The sequence below is a fragment of the Hyposmocoma kahamanoa genome, unplaced genomic scaffold, assembly GCF_003589595.1.
Source record: "Hyposmocoma kahamanoa isolate Upper Pololo Valley unplaced genomic scaffold, ASM358959v1 78, whole genome shotgun sequence".
In the NCBI taxonomy this organism is placed as follows: Eukaryota; Metazoa; Arthropoda; class Insecta; order Lepidoptera; family Cosmopterigidae; genus Hyposmocoma; species Hyposmocoma kahamanoa.
This window is the reverse complement of record NW_020653945.1, coordinates 10,182,183-10,202,368: the sequence shown is the minus strand read 5'-3', so window position 1 is coordinate 10,202,368 and position 20,186 is coordinate 10,182,183. Positions and strand designations below refer to the sequence as shown.

Below are 20,186 nucleotides of genomic sequence, written 5' to 3'. Positions count from 1 at the left end.
ATTTAGTATTACTTGGCATTTTTTTAATTCATGCTTTATGCTTAAAATTCCCGTATAACAGTCATTTTTAACCACTTGATAAAACAGTTGATGTAAAGTGAACTGAATCATTACGGGATGCCTTTGCCATTGACGAGTAACAGAATAGATGCGGACGCAATGTAATACAAGTTGACCATAAACACGATTGTTTTTTTTGACCTTTAGTTTGCCGGTTTATGTGAACCTAAAGTTTCAATATATATAAAGTCACAGCCTATTCTGTTTACTGACGCTTGATTCCTATAAAATGACACGTAACTATATAGTAATACTTAGTGGTGTGTGCGCAGATTTTGCGTACCAGGAGGCGTTTCTGGCGACTTACCGTACGTGGGTGTCGCCGAGCGGTCTGGTTGCACGGCTTGTGAGAAGAGCGCATCATTTCCGCCCGCGGCCGCACGAGCTGAGATCCACGCTTAGCCTGTTGACTAGAGTTGTGGCTGATCTTACGTAAGTACCACATGTGATTGTATGATAAGGTAGAATTGCGTAAAATCGAAATCATAATTTCTGGGAGTTTTCCACATTATAAAGCTATGTTATACTGCATTGAAGTCATTAAAACTAGATCTAAACAGATTGACATAACTACATTCTAACTAACATAAAAACAACTTGGTCTGGTCGGATCCAACTGGATCGAAGGAATTTTTTCTGAGTGTTCGATCTTTGTATTAATGATTACAACAAACTAGTGGAGCTATTTCACAAAAAAAAATAATTGAATATCAAATCAATAAAATATTTAAAATAAAAACAACTTGTTTAAACAAAGTATGTTTTTTTATAGCATGTCCGACTTAGACCAACCACTGATGCAAGAAATAATGAAGTTCATCTATTGGTTGGTGGAGGTGGAAGAACTACCGATTGCCAAGGCGCTCAGACAGATTCTAGTCGACAAACAGAAGCAAATACATTTCCAACAGGTAAATATTTTTATTTATCTTTTATTCATTGAAATTTAAATCAAACCTTTATTGATTAATTTAACCTTTGCATATGTGTAACGCATTATACTATATTCGTTTAATATTTTTGTAGAAGTTATTTTGCTATTTATTCTGATACTATTTTCTCTACAGTTTTCAGTTAACAAAATATAAATTTCGTTATTATATTTTCAGTCAAACCACCGTTACGAATACGAAACACCATGCTACGGAGCAGTGTCCCTGCGGCGCGACACCCTTCTAGACTTCAAAGCCACAGACCTAGCGGAACAAATGACGCTGTTAGACGCAGCATTGTTTGTGCGAATTACTACCGCAGAGGTGCTGTCGTGGCCACGAGACCAATCTGAAGAGAGCTCGCCAAATCTTACCCGTTTTACGGAGCATTTTAATAAGATGAGCTATTGGGCAAGGTCAAGGATATTGGAACAGGTAATTGCATTATTATCAAGCATATGTGTATAAATGTGCTGTACTTTATTACTTCAATTGAATGAATACTTTGCTTTTGGAATTAGCATTATACTAAACAATATTAACATTATAATTAAATAAATGTTACAGGATGAAGCCAAAGAACGAGAGAAATACGCCAGTAAATTCCTAAAAGTAATGAAGGCGTTACGCAAGATGAATAACTTCAACTCTTACCTGGCTCTCGTGTCAGCCTTGGATTCACCTCCAGTGCGAAGACTGGGCTGGCCTCGGGCCATCGACGATGCGCTCCTTGATCATTGCGCTATCATCGACTCATCATCCTCTTTCCGCGCGTACCGACTGGCGTTGGCTGAAACACAACCACCTTGTATACCATACATGTAAGTTTTATTATTATTATTATTATTTAATAATGATGACATAAAAAAAGATGACATAAGTAAATAAAATAAGCAGTGGTAGCGTAATGGTTTGACTAACCGCCTCTCAAGCAGAGACCGTGGGTTCGAATCCGGCTCGCACCTTAATTTATGTGCGAAATTTAATTGAATTTTACCAAGAGCTTTTCGGTGAATGAAAACATCGTGATGAAGCCTGCTCATCGAAGAAGGTTCACAACCCTGCTTAGTTCCCAACCCGCGTTGGGCCAACGTGGCGGACTATGGCCCAACTCTTCGCCCGAGAGTAGACCCATGCCTAGCAGTGGGACTTGTAAATGAGTTAATGATAATGAAGGAAATAATGAATAACCTTTTGTATACCTTGTGTATAGTTATTATTCTTAGAGTGCGTTAGATATAACATATTTGCTACTTGTTATTTCAACAATCCTAAAGCCAAATTACACATAATGTTAATTAAGTAATGGTCCATTTATCAATATGCTGTCTCTAGTTGTGCTGAGTATTATATGGTATTATAAAATTAATAACATATTAAATTTAAAATATTTTATGCAACTCGTTGTAAGATTCTCAAAGCGTGGCGAATAGATGTTACAGAGAAACTCGAATAGTTCATTCTCTTACGTTCCTGAGAGAAACAAAAGAAATCTCTGCTAACTTCATTACCATTGATACAGTGACTGAAAAATCGCCTAAGAGGGTCAATTTAATGGGCGTTTCGTCTTTTTGTCGAAGAACATTGTTTTAATACCGTCATATTTTTTGCAGTGGTCTAGTCCTGCAAGATCTGACGTTCGTACATATCGGGAACCCCGACCTGCTACAGGACGGAGTCATCAACTTCACCAAGCGTTGGCAACAGTACCACATCATGGAGAACATGAAGAGATTTCATAAAGAGTGCGTATAATAGTTTTGTATAAAATTTTATCTTATTGCTTGCTTCATCACTTTGGTTTCGTCAATTTTTTTAGCGTAAAAGTATACTATTTCCTTGGTCAGTGATTTTACGTTTTAAATCCGTCCAAATGTCTAATTTTACTTCTAAACAAGTTTAGTACGGCACAACCCTAGTGAATTTAATTTCCTAGTCGTATAGTAAGCACCACCACAGTTTTTTTATCAGTGGCGACGACGATAATAAACATGTTATTATTATCTTTAGCAGACAGTACAAGTTCAAGAAGAACGAGCGGATCCAGGCGATGTTCAACGACTTTGACGATGTCCTAAGCGAGGAAGCTATGTGGCAAGTGTCAGAGAGCATCAAGCCCCGTGGTGGTCGCGCTAAGACTGGTCCTCCTCCCACACCTGCGCTCGTCAATGCGCCTACGCCTGCACCTGCACAGACCGCTGCCTAGACGATGATGCTTTAAGCATTAAAAGGTAAACTTCACAATGTAAATAGACAATCTGAATCTTCTACTTCGCTGTGGCTTTACTGTCTTTTTGACTGCTATAGAGAAAGGTTGGAATCATAATATTGATGAGCGCAGTGGTGGTGCCTCTAACGTCTTTGCGATTTAAAGCCCTGAATGGCACTGCAACTATTATGGATACGCGTGTCGCTTACCATCAGGCGCACGAATTGTTCGTCCCGTTATTTGGTATACTAAAAATTAAAAAAATATCAAGTTACAAAAGGGTGCCTTCCCTAGTTCAACCACGTTGACTGTTGTAGAATAATTGTAATATAATTTGTATTTTATCATAACAATTAAGAAGTGTATTACAAAAATATGTATTATGTTTTTTTTAATACTACAATTCCTTGTTCACAGATAAAATTGAAATCCAAAGAATAGAGGAATGGTTGTACCGAGTGTGTGTGAAAAGCTGAAGACAAGGTGAGGCTTATATCTACGAGGTTTTGGGTTAGGTGAAATGTGATTATCTGTCCTAAAAAGGCCTAATTAATGTTAATGTAATTACTCGTAATTTTGCGATTTCTCAACTGTGATCGGTCCGAGAGCGAATGTGTGTGACAGATCAACAGCGACGATAAGGTGCTCGATTATACATTTACAAATACTTCTGACATGAATATCTATCGTAATTGAACGTGAATAAGAGCCAAATTTCCTAATCAGTATTGATATCGAGTTACTGTCGTCCTACATATCAGCATGTGACTTGCGTAGTACTAAAGAAACGAGTGACGCCTAAGTGTTTAGGGTTAATGTCATTGATATTCTTCTCGTTGTTGTACCTATATTTGCCATTGATGTCAGTATAACGTAAAGTAGGCCAGCTTCGAAAGTTATTCAATACATCGAATTAGAGAACTTTATTGAAGTAGGTTAGTATTCGACATTACTTATTGACCGTCGAGTGTTTTCTAATGTTCTAATATTTGCGATTGCACGTTGTTACCGCGTAACGATAAATAATATTAACGAGTATTTCGAGTGAGAAATGGGACTATTGCTTTTGTTTAAAATCAAAATAAAAGCGTTGAATTTGATAATTCATTGCCTCGACCATACATAATACTCCAATACATCGGGGCTTCCATAGTTTTTAATCGAAAGCAAGCAATAATATTAAACTCCTGAAGGTGATCCCTATGTTTTTCGTAATATTTTATAGATAATAAACTATTTTTATATTACAGTCTACATTTATGCACCGTGTTAACCGATACATATCATGAAGTGTGTGCCAAATGTTGAAAACAAAAGCGTCCCATTTCTGAAACACGGATAAGTAATTTTCGAGTTTTAAGGTCGCTTGGCGTTATAAGAAAGATTTTTTCGATAGAACAATTTACTTTTAGCAAAAAGGAATGTTCACAAACGCTACCTAATTTAATTGTGCAAGGTTTTACGGTAGGATGCAATTCACAGCACTTGGTGTAAATTTACTGTAGGTATACCAAAGAAATTCAACTTTCGACTGTAAACGGATCAAAACTACCGTATGGACTTTAGTGTCTTTGTATTTTATGACGTTTTAACACGACGGAAAAGATTTAACAAGCGCGTCTATTTCTATGCCATTTAATTCGTATCGAACTATTTTATGGTTAATGTAATATTTTTGTGCATATTGAAATTCAATGCAAATTTTTATTTTTGATATTCAGAAACTATATTTCTCCTAAAAATGCCGCCTTGGGTGGCGTACGATTTATGAATAGCGTACTTTTGAGATCTATATTTGAGTGTACGAATCGTCACGATTTGTGTCATTCTACTTTATAGTAACATTAAATTAAGCTTAAGATTCAGTACAAGCTGAAGCCGTAGCGAAGTGTGTATGAAATTTTTGAAACGTTATTCACTTTGATAGTCTCAGTATTCGTGTTAACAATAATCACGTTTAAAAACAATTACTGTAGGGCGATATTAAACGAAATAGTGTAACGTTCGCATTTACTTACTTTGCCTTAAGACGACGATGTCTCCAATGAAATAGCAATAATTTTTTATTATTGGTAGAGTCGCTGCACAATTTGTGATACTTTTCATGTAGCGTGCCGCTTACTCAGTCTTATTGACGTCCTCTATACGTAGACAATTATATTAGGCGAATGTTTAGCGTAAGATTAAATGAACCCCAATATTAACAGCTGCCTAAGCCGGTATTACGCCTGTCCATGATGCATTTCAGTATGTTTAAATTTTAGAATATATGTTCTTTAACGTTAAAGAACAAAATTCTAAATGTTAAAACTACTATATATCTAAAGCAGTATTCACAATAACATTGGTGTGATACTGACTTGGCAAAGTAATTATTAGGTAATACGTATGATTACATCGATCTGGTAGTTTGTGTATTGTTCAAAAGGAACATTTGATTCCATGCAATAACTAACTAGACCAATATTTAGAATGTTTTACAGCTTTTTTTGCAATTGTGTGCTGATAATAGTCGGATCTGTTGCACATATTTTTTAACCTCTTTTCTCAGGTCTACAAATGTAGGGTCTCTTAACTGCCTAGTAGTGGCCTGGTAATCATCTGATATAGCACATTGTAGTTAGTAAAAATGTATGCTGTTCAAAATAGGAGCTTATACATATGTAGCAAAGGGTTATGTAGAAAGAAAACTTATTTTCTTTTTATACTATTGCGAAAGGCATGAATAAAAGTGCAGGTTAAGAAATGTGCACGACAGGTCTGACACGATTGTATAGTAATTTGAGCGATAGTTAAGTTTTAGATACGTTACCATTTTTGTTGTCTGGTATTATTATTTATTTAAATGTATTGCGAACTATTGCAACGGATTGATATGATAACCTATATTAATTGAGTAATAATTAAAGACTGCCTAAATTAATTATTCAGTAATTGATGTGTATAGTGTCAAAATTTGTTTACAAGTCCCGTTACGTGTTTTCGAGTAGTATACTATTTAGATCTGTAATAGTAAATTTAATAGCCTCTGATTCGTCACAATATCGCAATTTAAACTTACGACCTTAGAAATTTAAAATGTCTCACATTTAGTGAACAGCGTACATAATTTTGTTGTATTAGCAAGTTCAGTATTATGTTAAATCAAAATGCCATAATGTATCAAATGGATTAAAAAATAAATAACATTTTATATTATAGTTTATTCTGGAAGCGATTTATGATTTCTTAAAGATATATTAATAATATTTTACGTTACGTTAAGTATTTTTTATATTATTACATAAATTACGATTTATTTGTACATTACATTTATTGAGTTATAAAAACCCGTATTATATTTGAACTGCATGCGTGTACAGTTTTAATTTTTGTGTGTCAAGATTTTTTTTGTAATTATTTTGTAAAATAAATATAGCACGTTATTTACAACATACGTCTATCTTTTATTTATAGAAACTATTCACTGTTGTTATTTGTATTATAAGTATAATATACCACGTTAATTGGTACTTAGAAAACCTCAGTATTTAGGAAGTAAGCAGCAAACATTTCACCGTTGTGAGAAACTGGTTGCAATGAAATAAAACAATTTAAATGTAAGTATAATGTTACAACATAATTAGTCCACAACACTTTAGTAATTCTGTCAAGGCGATATTAGCTAAATGAAAGACTTATCGGACGATAATTACTCTTACTTAACTTGTGATAATGACGCGATGCGTAAGTAATCCTGTGGAGAACACTTTACCGCCAAATGGTAAAACGATACATCTTAAGTCTTAGCGTTTTGAGTCGTTGGAATTTAATATTTTTACTGGTTTTCGCCTACATTTTTCAGCAAAATTATTAGCGGTGTATTTTTTATACACTAGTGTAATTTATAAACTTTATGGAGGCAGTGGCACAGTGGTTCGACCCCCATACAAGCGGTTGAGTATAGACATTGACTTACAAATAAAAAGTCAATGAGTATAGATGTGGGAAAGAGAGGAAAATCAAAACACAACATTAAGAGAAAAATAAATATGTTGTTCTATTATTGAAGGACAATAACAAATGTTACAGATAAAGCTTACGTAAATATTGTAACACATGTGTTGTCGATGTTTATCATAAGAAATATATAGCTCAATGAGTCGTATCATACTCAGTTATTCAGAAGAATATTGTTTGAGCTACCTTAGTTGCGTCGCTCGTCGACATCGTTATTTTCAAGTTTTTTTTATATAATACTGTATTACGAGCTGCTTTATACCCCGAAATATGTTATTAACTGTGTTAATGGTACTGGTATTATACTTCTTCAAATATTTATTTCACCGTAGGACGGGGCACTCCTGACGCACCATTAATCAACGGTCCAAAATGGGTCCAAACGTGGCAATAGCTAAATACTAATTTTTACAATCGCCGAAACAAGAAGTAAAATATGAACTGCAGATTTTTATCTTGCTCTCCATATCACCATCAACCCATTTCTATGTCCCACAGTTGGGCACGTGTTTCCTCTCAGGCGAAGGTTGCGGGTTGGGGACTTTGGGGTTTTTCGAGGGTTTCCGAAGGTTGTGAACCTTCGACGTGCAGGCATTATCACGATGTTTTTCCTTCACCGAAAAGTACATGGTAAATTTCAAATTAAAATACAGAGGTGCGAGTCCGGATTCGGACCCACGGCCTCTGTTTGAGAGGCGGTAGGTCAAACCATTAGGCTACGGCTTCACTCTCCATATTGAAGTTTAATTAATCCTAAAGTATGACTCCAATTGGAAATTTTGTTAAAATTTTTTTAATTTTAAAAAATTGCATTTTAAGTATACTATGTCCAAACACTTTTATGGTTCGAACCACTGTGTCGCGCCATGAATCGTCCCCGGGTTTCCGCGCGACTAAAAAAAAGTAAATACATGGCAACTTCACGTTGTTTCCGTTATCCACGCAATGAGGCCCATGTTGTGGCAAAACAATCCAAATGGCGCAAGTTGTGGCATAGCATTAATATAATTGTACATCGGTTGTTGCTTATGTAACAGCGAATGGTGTATTAAGTAAAAAAGTTCTAATTTTTTTTTCCTACAATTTTGTTTCGGAAATATCTTGAGTAGTTTCACAAAAATTTTACTTTCCAAGCGGTTACATTGAACTAATATTAAAATGAGCAGTGCTACGCTAAAACGTTGTAAGTAATCGTACCGCGTTCTACCATCCAACGGCAACACAGCATGATGGCTTTACTATACTACAGAGACGGCGTAAGGAAAAGGTTGATTTTTCTTTAATAATAATAATAATAAACAATGTTTGGTTCGATGTCAATCACGCAATTGTTGCGCTTCACAGGTGAAATTCGTTATGAAATTAATTACACATTTAACATCTGTACACTCTAAATTAACTAAAAATCTTATAGGCCATAGAGAGGCGAGAAGCTAAAATATTTATCCAAAATAATAATATTCATTTGTGCATTGTTAGTAATACACAAAAACATCTCTAGCGTTTTATTTATTTTATTACAAAATCCATAATCTAATAATTGTTATACACATAAAGAGCGACCTTAAAATTGTTCATAGACAACCAAACCCTATATCTGCGTTTAAATGATGTCCTCTAAATTATTCCCCTGTTATTAACGACACCCAAATACACGTATCTTTTGAGGTGTGTAAAAAAATCAAAATCTAAACGAGTCTCAATTGAACAAACAGTTACAAACTGACACTTATCCACTTGCACTAAATTTAAGTGCCTAAACGCCTAAACCAATGCTTAAATTGATAAGACACTCTTAACACAATGTTACTAAGAGTGACTTTTGACTTGCAAGCTTTGGTTTGAGACGTACTTAAGTTTAGTGGAAGCGGACATTAGAGTGGTTAAAAAAATTTAAATAAAATAATTACTATTTAATAAAAATTTGTGAAATCTTTCAATATTTTTTTAATTTACACTTTTAATTATTTTAATTTGTAAAACTTTTCTGTGTCGCCGAGGTAATCATTTTACATTACATATGTTTACAGGAAAAAATTGTATTATACTTCTACAAATTCTACTGTTAATCTTAAACAGCCCCGTCTTAGGGTAGGCTTGTCGTTTTAGTCATTAGTACACCGTTTTAAAACTTTTAATGTGTCAAGAGACAAATTCGTCTCTGTCCTGTTTAATAGATAAACGTCAAGTGGCAGACATGTCCTTAGATTACATTTAACTATCTAATGAGGTGATCGGTAGAGTAATCCTTTTCTGAAGTAGCTGCTTTTACTTAAATAGAGGTGCTGGAATAATGCGTAGTGCAGTACATTTTAGTTAGGCTATAGAAAGTAAACACCAACAATGTTAGGTACTGTTTTAGTTGCAGTTTTTGTAACTGCATTTGCAGCACCTTTAGTGGAGGATAGAGCTCAGAAGTTATTTGACCCAAATGAAATATTGTCTGGAGACCCTGATGGTAAATTTATAATACATTTACAATAGACCATTTATTAATTATTATGCAGGTACCAACTGAATTTTAGAAGCTGTTATTAACTGTTTTTTACTTTAGTGGAAATAAGGTGTTTTGATGAAATGAAAAAAGATGAGTAACCGCTATTTATTAATCTCCGGTAACGTAACATATTTTAAATTTCGGGACTCTAGAATTGAATTTTCAAAAATAATTTTCATACAAATTTTTTTTTTGGCACCAGTATTAAGTTTGTACTAGAGAGTGTGAGATAAATAGGGTTACCATTTGTATCTACTCTCATGTTTCCTGAATTTATAATCGTTCATGACAGTGTTCCGAAATTATGCATTTTCACGCGCACCGAATAATATAAAATGATATTTGAAAAGTACTACATGAAGGTAGAAATTCCTTAAATAAGTTTCCTGAACTATAAACATTCCATTGAATAATATTTAACATTTGGTCTAAGTAAAATTCCCTCTACAGCATTCGAAGAGGGCGAATTCGGCAAATATTTCGAAGGAGATATGTTGCTAACAACAACGCAAGAACGTGACATCCATGCAGCCAAGGATGACTCTCGTAATGGCCTTCGTGGTGGAACCAAACGTTGGCCCAATCGAACTGTTGTTTACCACATTGAAATTGAGGATTTTGGTCTGTATTTAATTTGATTATACCATGAACTAGAAGCTGCAGTGTAGGTTAATTAATAGATTCAGGTGGTACTTTGCGGAATTACATGTTAATAAATATTGAAGTAAATTAATTTGCTATTCTGCGAACTCAGTGGAGGTGAAATGAATGTGTTGATAATTTTTTTTTCATGTAGTCAATCATAGTGCCTCGTAGAGAGGCGAAACACGTATCTGGTATATTTTTGGTGGTGGTATCTGTGACTGTACTTAAGCTTATGTCATTTATTTTATCAATTTTATTCAGAGGGAGATCAAAATTAACTGTATGAAAACAATATTCAACACAATCGCAACTAAGTTCGCGAAATCGCAAATAAATATACTTCCATTTTTACTAGCAGTGTAATGCGCAAGTGTGACAAGCAAATAGTGGAAGGTAACTGCTAGATATTAAGCGTTATATGGCGGATTTTTATTGCTAAGGTCTACATTTACCGGGTTGATCACAATGATGATGGTGACATACCATTTTAAGCATGTCGCAACCTCCGTATAGTAAAGACAAAGTCAAGATCATTTGGTTCGATGTCAATCGCGCAATTGTTGCGTTTCACAGATGAAATTCGTCATGAAACTAATTACACATTTAACACCTGTGAACTCTATTTAAGTTAACTACGAAACTTACTATTATTACACTTTTTTGTCGGTTGGTAACAGAGGACGACCAAGTTAAATTGATTGAAGAGGGAATGGCCGATATTGCAAACAAGTCTTGCTTAAGATTTGTACCTAGAAAGAATGAAGCGGATCATGCTGTTATTATACAGGTAATGAAGACTAGTTAAACATCAAAAATTCCTTTCATATTATTAGGGTTTTATTAGAAAATACTATACCTATTCCATTACAATACTTTAAAGTAGGTATCGCTCTCGACTTTTTGAGTCTTATATTTTTCAATTGGATTGACTATTCATATCTTGTGTAAAATATTGGATACAATGTACCCATGAGAGTTTGGACGGGCGCGCTGTTTAACGGAATCACCAATCTTATTAACACGGAATCGTCTGGATACGATCGTGTTTAACCACACTTGTCGCATTAAGCCGATTCGCCGTTCGCGCACGAAACTAAACATTACGGAACATCACAGAGGAGTCACGGCGCCGAGCAAGCAGGCCCTGCACTCTAGTTCTCCGCCGTTGGTTGTCGATCCGTCCGAAAACAGTTCTGTCAAATACATAATACTTACCAAAATTAAAATTAAAATACGCATGATGTGAACGAAGCTTGTGCGCACGCATGATGCGAGTGAAGACATTGTCTTTTAATTGGGTCTAGTATTACTTATTTAACGGTAATTGTTTCGGACGAACGCCGAACGGAGAACTAGAGTAGACCCCGGATTTATTGCCAACCTGTGTCGAGTTGCGTTCGTACGAATCGATGCGAAACGCACGTATTTTTCGTTCTTAGGTTCATCGTAATAAAGCTTTTTCTCGTAAATTTTATCTCAGTAGCAATAAAGCCGTGTATTGCATACACCATGCTCACACGATTTTACACGGACGCAAAGGGCATAAGTCTCAAAACCATTTTCGTTAATTACTGGATTATTAAATGGATAAATGTCAAATGTCCCTTGATAAGTCATTAGTATACCTTATTTTCTATATGTAGTATTAAACTTTATATTACTAACTAAAATAATATTATTATGAATAAATTATAAACCTCAAAACACGTATGATTTAAAAAAAAGTATCGAGGGAAAGTCAACGTATTATGTAAGTGTCGTGATTAATTTACTTTAAAAAGGTTTAATGAAACCTATCTCCAAATTTGGCATTGATCAAACATAGGCACGATTGAAGACATGCGTTCAAAAAACTATGAAATTTTGGAAGCCCAGTCTTGATGCGATTCTGCGTTAATAAGTGCGGTGACTCCCTAGAACGGCGCGCTGCCGAACAAATGCTGACATGCTAGTTCTTCTACGTATAATTCTTTCTCATAGCAATGATTTGTTTAGTGTTATTGACATAATTATAATAACCTGCTTCTAAATTTAAAATAATCTGTTAATGAAGCCCTGAGCTAATTTCTTTTTTGTTTACCTTTTATTTGGACACGAACCAACCTACACCTCGAGTGAAATTGAGTTATGTACGTTATCTGTCCTTATTTGTCCTTTACCTGCTCACATCAAGATCCTGGCAATATACCAATCCAAAACGGAGAAAATAAAAGTCCTTCAGGGTACCAACCCTAAATAAACAACTTTTTAATAGCTAAAAAGAACCATGCTGCTTATTTTCATATAATGTATTTTTTTAAATATACTAAATGGATCTATGCCACATGTACTGAAGTACTGTAGATGTTTAGCATTTTCATTACGAAAACTAGAACATGATTCTCGTTAACGAAATGAAAAGATACATAATGTTTTCTATTTATTGCTATATAGTATAATAGTTTCTCTATATCATTCTCAATGCTACACATAACTCACGTTATTTGTGTCAAATAACTTACCTATTTATTTCTTCACACTGTTTTTGCATAAATCTAATTATCTCGAAAGTAACATCTTGTGGGTTGGTTTTATTTTGCATAACTATGTCCATTTGTTTTAGGTTTATCTAACCCATCACACACGACAATTTTAATTATAATAGTAATTTTTGGATAATGTTGTTGATTGTACGTACTCTTATGTTGGAATTTTTACTATGTTAGAATTAACCTACTTATGTTACAATTAACCAATACTTAATGTAAACATATCCTGTACAATTGTTTATTATCCCTAAAAAATAAAATAAATAAATTTACATCATGCTAATTTCAGTGTGTCAAATGGCTGACTCTCCACGCTTGAATACCGTGCTAACTGATCAATTGCTACACTACGACTAAGTGTGGAGAATGTCTTACTTAGGATAATGAAATTAGTATATTTTAAGTGTGTGGCTTTTATATTGTGTTTTAGGGATCCGCAAACGGTTGTTTCTCAAACGTAGGCTTCAGCACTCCGAAAGACGACGAAGATCAAAACCAGGTTCTAAATTTATCCAAGGGATGCTTCAGACATGGCACCGTGGTTCATGAAATGCTGCACACGCTTGGATTCTACCACATGCAAAGCACATACGATCGGGATGATTTTGTTAACATTATTTGGAAAAATATTCGTCCTGGTGAGATATTATTGTGAATAGTACGTAGATAAGTATAGTTATAAGAAGATATAAATTCAATGTGGTTGCCGCACATAAATTCCATGTAGATAAAAAGTATTTATATAAAAATAATTACCAAAATGGTAAGGGACATCGAGTGTTTCTTGGCTGCGGGACGGGATAAGTTTTTTTTAAAAGGCTGATTAAAACACAGCTGCGTGCTTGAGACACGTGTAACTCTAGACCGCTACAGTACCACAATGGTTAGGGACATCTTATATTTCTAGAACACGTGACAGATTAAGGTGATAAAGTGATGTTTCCATCTGAGACTATCAAGTAAGAATAATGATTGCAGCAACAATTTTAAGTAATGAATTCTTTCTAATGATTCTTGATGGAATCATGTTTTGTTTGATTTCATCAAAAATCTTGATTTTCACTTTTTGTTACGAATAGGAACAACAATTTTTACAATATCAAGTGACGGGACGAACAAGTCGTGCGCCTGATGGTAAGCTACACGCCTGTCCATAACAGTTGCAGTGCCATTTAGCTCTTTAAATCGCGAAGTTCTGAGGCACACCGCCACTGCACCCGTCACCCTGAGACATAAGTTGACAAGTCCCATGTGCCTGTAATTTCACCAGCACCCTTACCCTTTAAAATCGGAACACAGTAATGCTGACATTACTGCTTGGCGGCAGAAATAGATAAGGTGGCAGTAAAGCTCCTTGTGAAAGACACAAGGAGCTTTACTGCTACTAAAAATATATGTAAAAATATATATGCCATGTTATAAATGCAGTGTTTTCTAGAAGCTGCAGTGTCTTCTATAGTACTGCTGTCCGCTCACTAAAACTCGACTATGTGACCAAATAATGTTTGAGATATTATAAAAAATCATACCAACCAGTTTTAGAATATTGAAGTTTTTTTAAAGCTTTTTTATTGAATGTCACGATGTTTGACTACCATGATACTCAATTATTATGTGAAATGGCTCCATTAGTTTGTTATAATTATTGATACAAAGATTACACTTAGAAAAAAATCCTTCGTTCCGACTGGATTCGAACCAACGTCATCCAGCAAACCGTGGCAAACGCTATGCCAACTAAGCCACGGAACGAAGTAGCGGATCTTACGAAATTTTCTATGTGCTTATTGCAGATCGTTGTTTTTGGTTTTTAACAACTTATTTGCCGTAGCGCTATCTGTGAGAAATCTATTTCGTCACTCAGCCAGGTTTCTTTACAGTTACCAGGGACTGACTAGAGATGTCGCTTTAATAATTGTATTTTTTTAAATATTGAAATTGTTTAATTATATTTTAGTTGTGCATCATTAGTTTCGATATGTCGGACACGTTAACGAAGTAACTGTTTTTCAATAGAGAATTTTGAGCTCTATCTTATGTTATTTAAAATAGATATTTGACCATTTGCCACTTAGCCACGTTTTAGATAGTGAACGTCAGGGTAGGTTGATAACAGTAAAACTGAAAAGCTATGTATGTTACATAGCATTTCAGTTTTACTGTTATCATCAGCTCGTTTGCCGAGTTTAGGCAGGATTACAAGTAGCAAAGAGAGAGAAAAGGAAATATTTCGATTGAAACACGGTAAAATTTTCTCAGCACTATTCTTAAAATTTAAACTGCAAATGCACTCATTTTATTTTCCCCAAATATTTTAATAAAAAAATATTAAAACGCCGTGGTAGCCTAACGGTCTGACCTACCGTCTCTGCTGGAGTTCAAAGCCGGCCTCGCACCTCCGAGTTTTCGGAATTTATGTGCGAAATTGAATTTCAAATTTACCATGATCTTTTCGGCGAAGGAAAACATCGTCATGATAACTGCACGTCCAAGAAGGTTCCCAACCTCGGAAATCACCAACCCGTATTGGGTCACCTTGGCGGACCATGGCCTAAAACACTCGCCTGAGAAGAGACCCGTGCCCAGAAATGGGACGTACAAATGGGTTTAAGATGAAATAGTTTAATCACTAAGTGCTGAGAAAAATTTATTCCTACTTTTTCAGCACATGTATATCCTATTTGGGTGAACATTTTCTTTTATTTCAGGTACTGAACACAATTTTGCTAAGTATACCAACGATACGGTTACCGATTTCGGAGTGATATACGATTATAATAGCGTCATGCATTATCCTGAAAATGCTTTCTCTATTAATGGAAACAGAACTATTGTTCCTTTGCAGGTAAGCTTAAATGTGAAGTAGCTTTACTCTAATAACTTCTGAAGAACTTTTAGAGTACTGTTTTATTTGTTACTTTATATATTCATCTTAAATAACCTTGAAACATACAGTCGATGAATTAAGATACCTGTTCATTGTTAGTAGATAGATTAAATAGTACATTATGTATTAAGGGCGGTAAATAAGAAATTACACACCTCGAATCATTAAAACCCGCAGCCCTGACCCCCTAAGACCATTTGGTTCCGAGTAGATAAGCGCGCAGTAAGTACGCAGCTGTAAAATTCATTTTGGTCACTTCCTGATTTTTTTTATGATACCAAGTGATCGGACGAACAGATCGTGCGCCTGGTGGTAAGCGACAAACTTGTCAATAACAGTTGCAGTTACCAGTTAGCCATTTAGAGCTCACAAAATCACAAAGATCTGAGTGGCACTACCACTGCGCCCGTCGCCCTGAGACATAAGTTGTCAAGTCTAATGTGTCTGTAATGTCACTAGCGCCGTTACCCTTCAAAATCGGAACGCAGTAATGGTCACATTACTGCTTGGCGGTAGAAATGGGTAAGGTGGCAGTATATTCCCTGGACGAACTGCTTGCTCTACTGCTACTAAAACTTCTAGATTAATTACTATTATGTATAACTACATTAATAACTAGATTTAATATGATGATAAAACTGTCCATTGTTTGGTTGATTGTATCTACTGACCCGAGGGATAGGGAATTCCGAGGAGACTACGGGCTCTCTGGTAAGCGGTAAGACCAGGGTACGGCGGGCGTCCGGGCTAAGCCCTCCGAACTCTCACAAGGAGCTCTAACGCGGATTACATCATTAGTGAATGACTTTTTAAGCCAATGTGATCGTTAACGTTTATTTAATATAAAGGTGGAATTCCTTTAACAATAGCTATCTTAGGATATCGACTGTATAAGTGCTGCGCGCTCCAATTCGCCACGCTAAGCCAAAGCAGTTTGGAGACGGATTGGAAACTTGACACGTCTTGAACTTTCTCTGACGTTGCAAGTTCATCACTTGTTTTTTATAATTGCTAATACAAATATCGAATACTAAGAAAAAATTCTTCGATCTGGCTGTATTTGAACCAGCGCCTTGAAGCATATTTTACTACGACGATGATCAATTATTTTCTGTGAAAGTAACTAGTGGAGTAAACCACTAGTCATATTGGAATGCTGATAAGCCATAACGTGTCAATCAACATGATTAGGTATAGTTTTGCGAATGTGGCACCTAAAGATATTTTCGTTGTTTTTGATAGTTTATTTTAATTTATTTATAAAATAAAACTTTTGCTTCTTGTACGTCTTGTTCGTCCCGTTACTTTGCATCATAAAAAAAAAACTTCGCTGAGAGAAGCTCGGTTCTGTATTTGGACTTAAGTACACTACATCGTTGACAAAAATGACAAGGCACCAAAAGACGGAAGACAAATCGAGAATCACAGTAAATTAAGTTTTACGCCCACTTATGAGTACAAACATATTTTTGTATAAGTAATACGTAACTACGTAACGTAGTATTTTGATTTATTTGCTAAGCGTTTTGTTGATGTATGGTTTTTTGTAATGGTGCTGACATGTTCAATAAAACCGTAGTAGCCTAATGGTTTTTTTTTGTTAATGCGGGGGTATCTGCTAACGGATGGGGGGTAGAGCCGGGGTTGTGTGGAACTGGGCTGAACCCTGAAGGGGAGCAGCCCGACCGCTCTAAACCCCCGGAGTGTTCCTCCTCTCTGCTGTAGGTGGGAGTACGGTACGCTATTGCACTCGTTCGCGCCCCCACCAGCGGCTGGTCGCACCCTGCGCAGCCCCTCCCCGAGAAGGGAGACACATCGGTCCCCCGCCTCCGAATTTGAGGCTCACCGAACACCAGACGAGCCTTCCATCCCGAGCCCCTCTATGCTGGGCAACGAACTCCCCGAGTCCGCTACCCAGGGGCCAAGGAGGGCCAGGACAGCATCCACTCAACAGTGAAGTTTGGCTGCTCCCCCAGCCTGTGCGGTGGATCTGTTGGCAGGCTCCGCCGCAACACCTGACGCGCATCCGCGCGAACTCTCCGAGGAGAATCCCTTGGAGCGCCCACCGCACGGACCAACCGCCCAAGTTTGGCCGCGGAGGATAGGACGAGCGGCAACGACACACCGACACGTCTCTTCCTCCGTCGCCTCGCCACCACTGCATCATCGTAAGCAGTGTAGCCCCGCCAGTCTCGCGGAGGACAGGACAAGCGGCAACGACACACCGACATGTCTCTCCCTCCGCGACCCTCCTCCCAGCGCGCATCCGTGGTTCCGCTGACCAGACGAGTCCGCGCGGAACACCCTCCTCCTCGGGCCGGCCTACCACCATCGGCCGCCCCCGTGGATTCCTCTCTGCTTCACCGTAGGATGAAATCGACCACGGCTACTAGAGCCCTCCCCGCCACGACAAGGCGGGAGCCCCTTCGAAAGGGCGGCTAATGGTTTGACCTAACGCCTCTCAAGCAGAGGCCGTGGGTTCGAATCCGCGATCGCACCTTAGAGTTTTCAGAATTTATGTGCAAAATTTTATTAGAAATTTACCATGATCTTTTCGGTGAAGGATCGTGATGAAAGCTGCTCGTCGAAGAAGGTTCATAACCCTCTAAAAACGTGTGAAGCCCCCAACCCGCATTGGGCCATCAAGGCGGACTGTGGCTTAAATCCTGAGACCAGTGCCCAGTAGTGGGGCGTATAAAATGGGTTGATGATGGTGTTCAATAATGACCAAATACCCTAAGTAAATGAGTTAAAAGAAAGATTATTGTATTTAACTGATTTCAGGAAGGCGTAAAAATCGGGCAAAGAGACGGATTGTCCGAAGGAGATATAACCAAGTTGAATAAAATGTATTGCGAGGAATCTTACGACGAAGTCGTAATCACTCACCGATAAGAAATAAAAAATGTCACAATGAATTGAAGCTTGTAAAGAACGAAATAAACTTGAATGTGTAAAGTAAATGTAAGCGTTATTTTTATTGAGAGCAAATGGCAAGAGTTGTTTGTTAAGAGAAACTTGACAAACTTGCGGGTTAAGGGAAAGCGAAACAGCCTTCAAGGGAATTAACGTGTTTAACGTGCTTTGTTTGACAACAATTGATGTTGTATTATTTCGGTATAAAAATCAGATGTACAAAGGTCTCTTATTTGGATTTTCTATATCTACGAATCGTTGAAAAATAATTATTTTGTTGTACACTCACACTAGAAAGTTTCTCTTTCAATTGCACTACCTTTTTGCAAAAAAGTTCTACATTTAAAAGTTTTAAATTTTTGTAAACAATTGCAATCAGCATTCAAATTGCCTTAAAGATTCCGAGTCGCATTTTATCATCTTTTTCTGTGCCGTGCTCTCAAACTGAAATGAACCGTCACCTTAGTAATACCACGTAATCCTCACTGGGGAAATTGCCATAGTTTATATCTCTTGACAATGGCATTGAGGAATTTCGGCATCAATAACTCACCAATTTGTATAGAGTTGATCGAACTCTCTCGTAATATTTATTTCCAATTAAACTTAATTGATATCGTTACGATGCGCGACTTGGCTAATTTATATTTAGTTGCGGATTTTAAATAATATTACGGTACATTGTAATATTTGTGCAAGAATAATTAGCTGAAAAATAAAAAACGGTCAAGTGAGACAGAACTTGTGCACGGAGTGTTTCGTATCTTAAGTAACTTTAGTTTTTTTTCCTAATTGCTATTTTCTCAAAAATTATAAATGTTTAGAAAATTTTATTCAACGCAGAAGACTATTTTTAGCAAAGTCTGAATAATTAATCATATGATGTCTCCATTGAACTAAATATTTGCTTCATTTTTTAATTTTGTATTTAATATTTCTAAAATTCCTACGAAAGAGGCGGACAAGTTCCCAAGTCCTACAACTATGCCTAATGTTAAATCGATGACAATAGACATTTCTGAGACAAATAGCTGTGATATAGAAACGGATATTACTTGTATTAATAATATTATTTAAATTTGAATGTTTCTAAATATGGAAATTCGTTGATGGCATTTGAATACTCACTATAATAGTCATTAGTCCTTGAATTTTCCTCACCACAAGGGTTTCTTTTTTACTGTTTGGATACGGTTACCTTAAAAATTATTTCGCTTTTTGTAATTCATCTTCCTAACACCTCACCAAGGTAGACAATGATTTATTATTAAGGCAAGCCTAGACTCATGTGCACTTGTACTGATCACACGTGTACTTCATTTAGTCGCAAAATTTTATATTTTTCGAACGTTAGGTTCAAACGCGCGTAAGAAACTTTTTTAGGCTCTATTTCACTGATCCAATTACAGAAAGAGCAATGGGGTTATTGTTATTTGAATGAAATCAAGATTTGAAATAATAAAAGTAAATCAGACTAAAATGTAGCAATTTCGTCTTGCGCGAGTTATGTAGT

The 20,186-nt window shown here is 36.3% G+C and overlaps 2 protein-coding genes across 12 annotated transcripts in view; both read left to right on the top strand.

Annotated features, from left to right (window-relative positions):
- LOC113233351 (guanine nucleotide-releasing factor 2) overlaps positions 1 to 6,510 on the top strand; it is a 57,490-nt gene extending 50,980 nt beyond the window's left edge. For 3 of the 11 annotated variants that reach the window (XM_026468464.1, XM_026468462.1, XM_026468457.1), the window contains 7 exons: positions 333 to 492; positions 833 to 971; positions 1,170 to 1,427; positions 1,560 to 1,813; positions 2,606 to 2,737; positions 3,003 to 3,223; positions 3,619 to 6,509. In XM_026468464.1, coding sequence (XP_026324249.1) covers positions 333 to 492; positions 833 to 971; positions 1,170 to 1,427; positions 1,560 to 1,813; positions 2,606 to 2,737; positions 3,003 to 3,198 — 1,139 coding nt within the window. In that variant the 3' untranslated portion in view covers positions 3,199 to 3,223; positions 3,619 to 6,509. Of the gene's footprint in view, positions 1 to 332; positions 493 to 832; positions 972 to 1,169; positions 1,428 to 1,559; positions 1,814 to 2,605; positions 2,738 to 3,002; positions 3,224 to 3,618 lie in introns of all 11 variants that reach the window. The other 8 variants (XM_026468459.1, XM_026468460.1, XM_026468458.1 and 5 more) reach the window with 7 other exon arrangements.
- A 3,030-nt stretch (positions 6,511 to 9,540) lies between these two features.
- On the top strand, positions 9,541 to 18,675 carry LOC113233115 (seminal metalloprotease 1-like). Its single transcript, XM_026468110.1, has 6 exons — positions 9,541 to 9,658; positions 10,148 to 10,318; positions 11,020 to 11,129; positions 13,301 to 13,508; positions 15,579 to 15,715; positions 18,542 to 18,675. The coding sequence occupies exons 1-6, from the start codon at positions 9,544 to 9,546 to the stop codon at positions 18,650 to 18,652; spliced, it is 852 nt and encodes a 283-aa protein (XP_026323895.1). The 5' UTR covers positions 9,541 to 9,543; the 3' UTR covers positions 18,653 to 18,675.
- The last annotated feature ends 1,511 nt before the right edge of the window (positions 18,676 to 20,186 follow it).

Bases quoted from the DNA above. Each gene is read 5' to 3' on its own strand.
- LOC113233115 (XM_026468110.1), top strand. From the start codon at position 9,544: ATGTTAGGTACTGTTTTAGTTGCAGTTTTTGTAACTGCATTTGCAGCA. The intron at 11,130-13,300 runs GTAATGAAGACT...ATTGTGTTTTAG, and splicing joins ATCATGCTGTTATTATACAG to GGATCCGCAAACGGTTGTTT. The intron at 13,509-15,578 runs GTGAGATATTAT...CTTTTATTTCAG, and splicing joins TTGGAAAAATATTCGTCCTG to GTACTGAACACAATTTTGCT.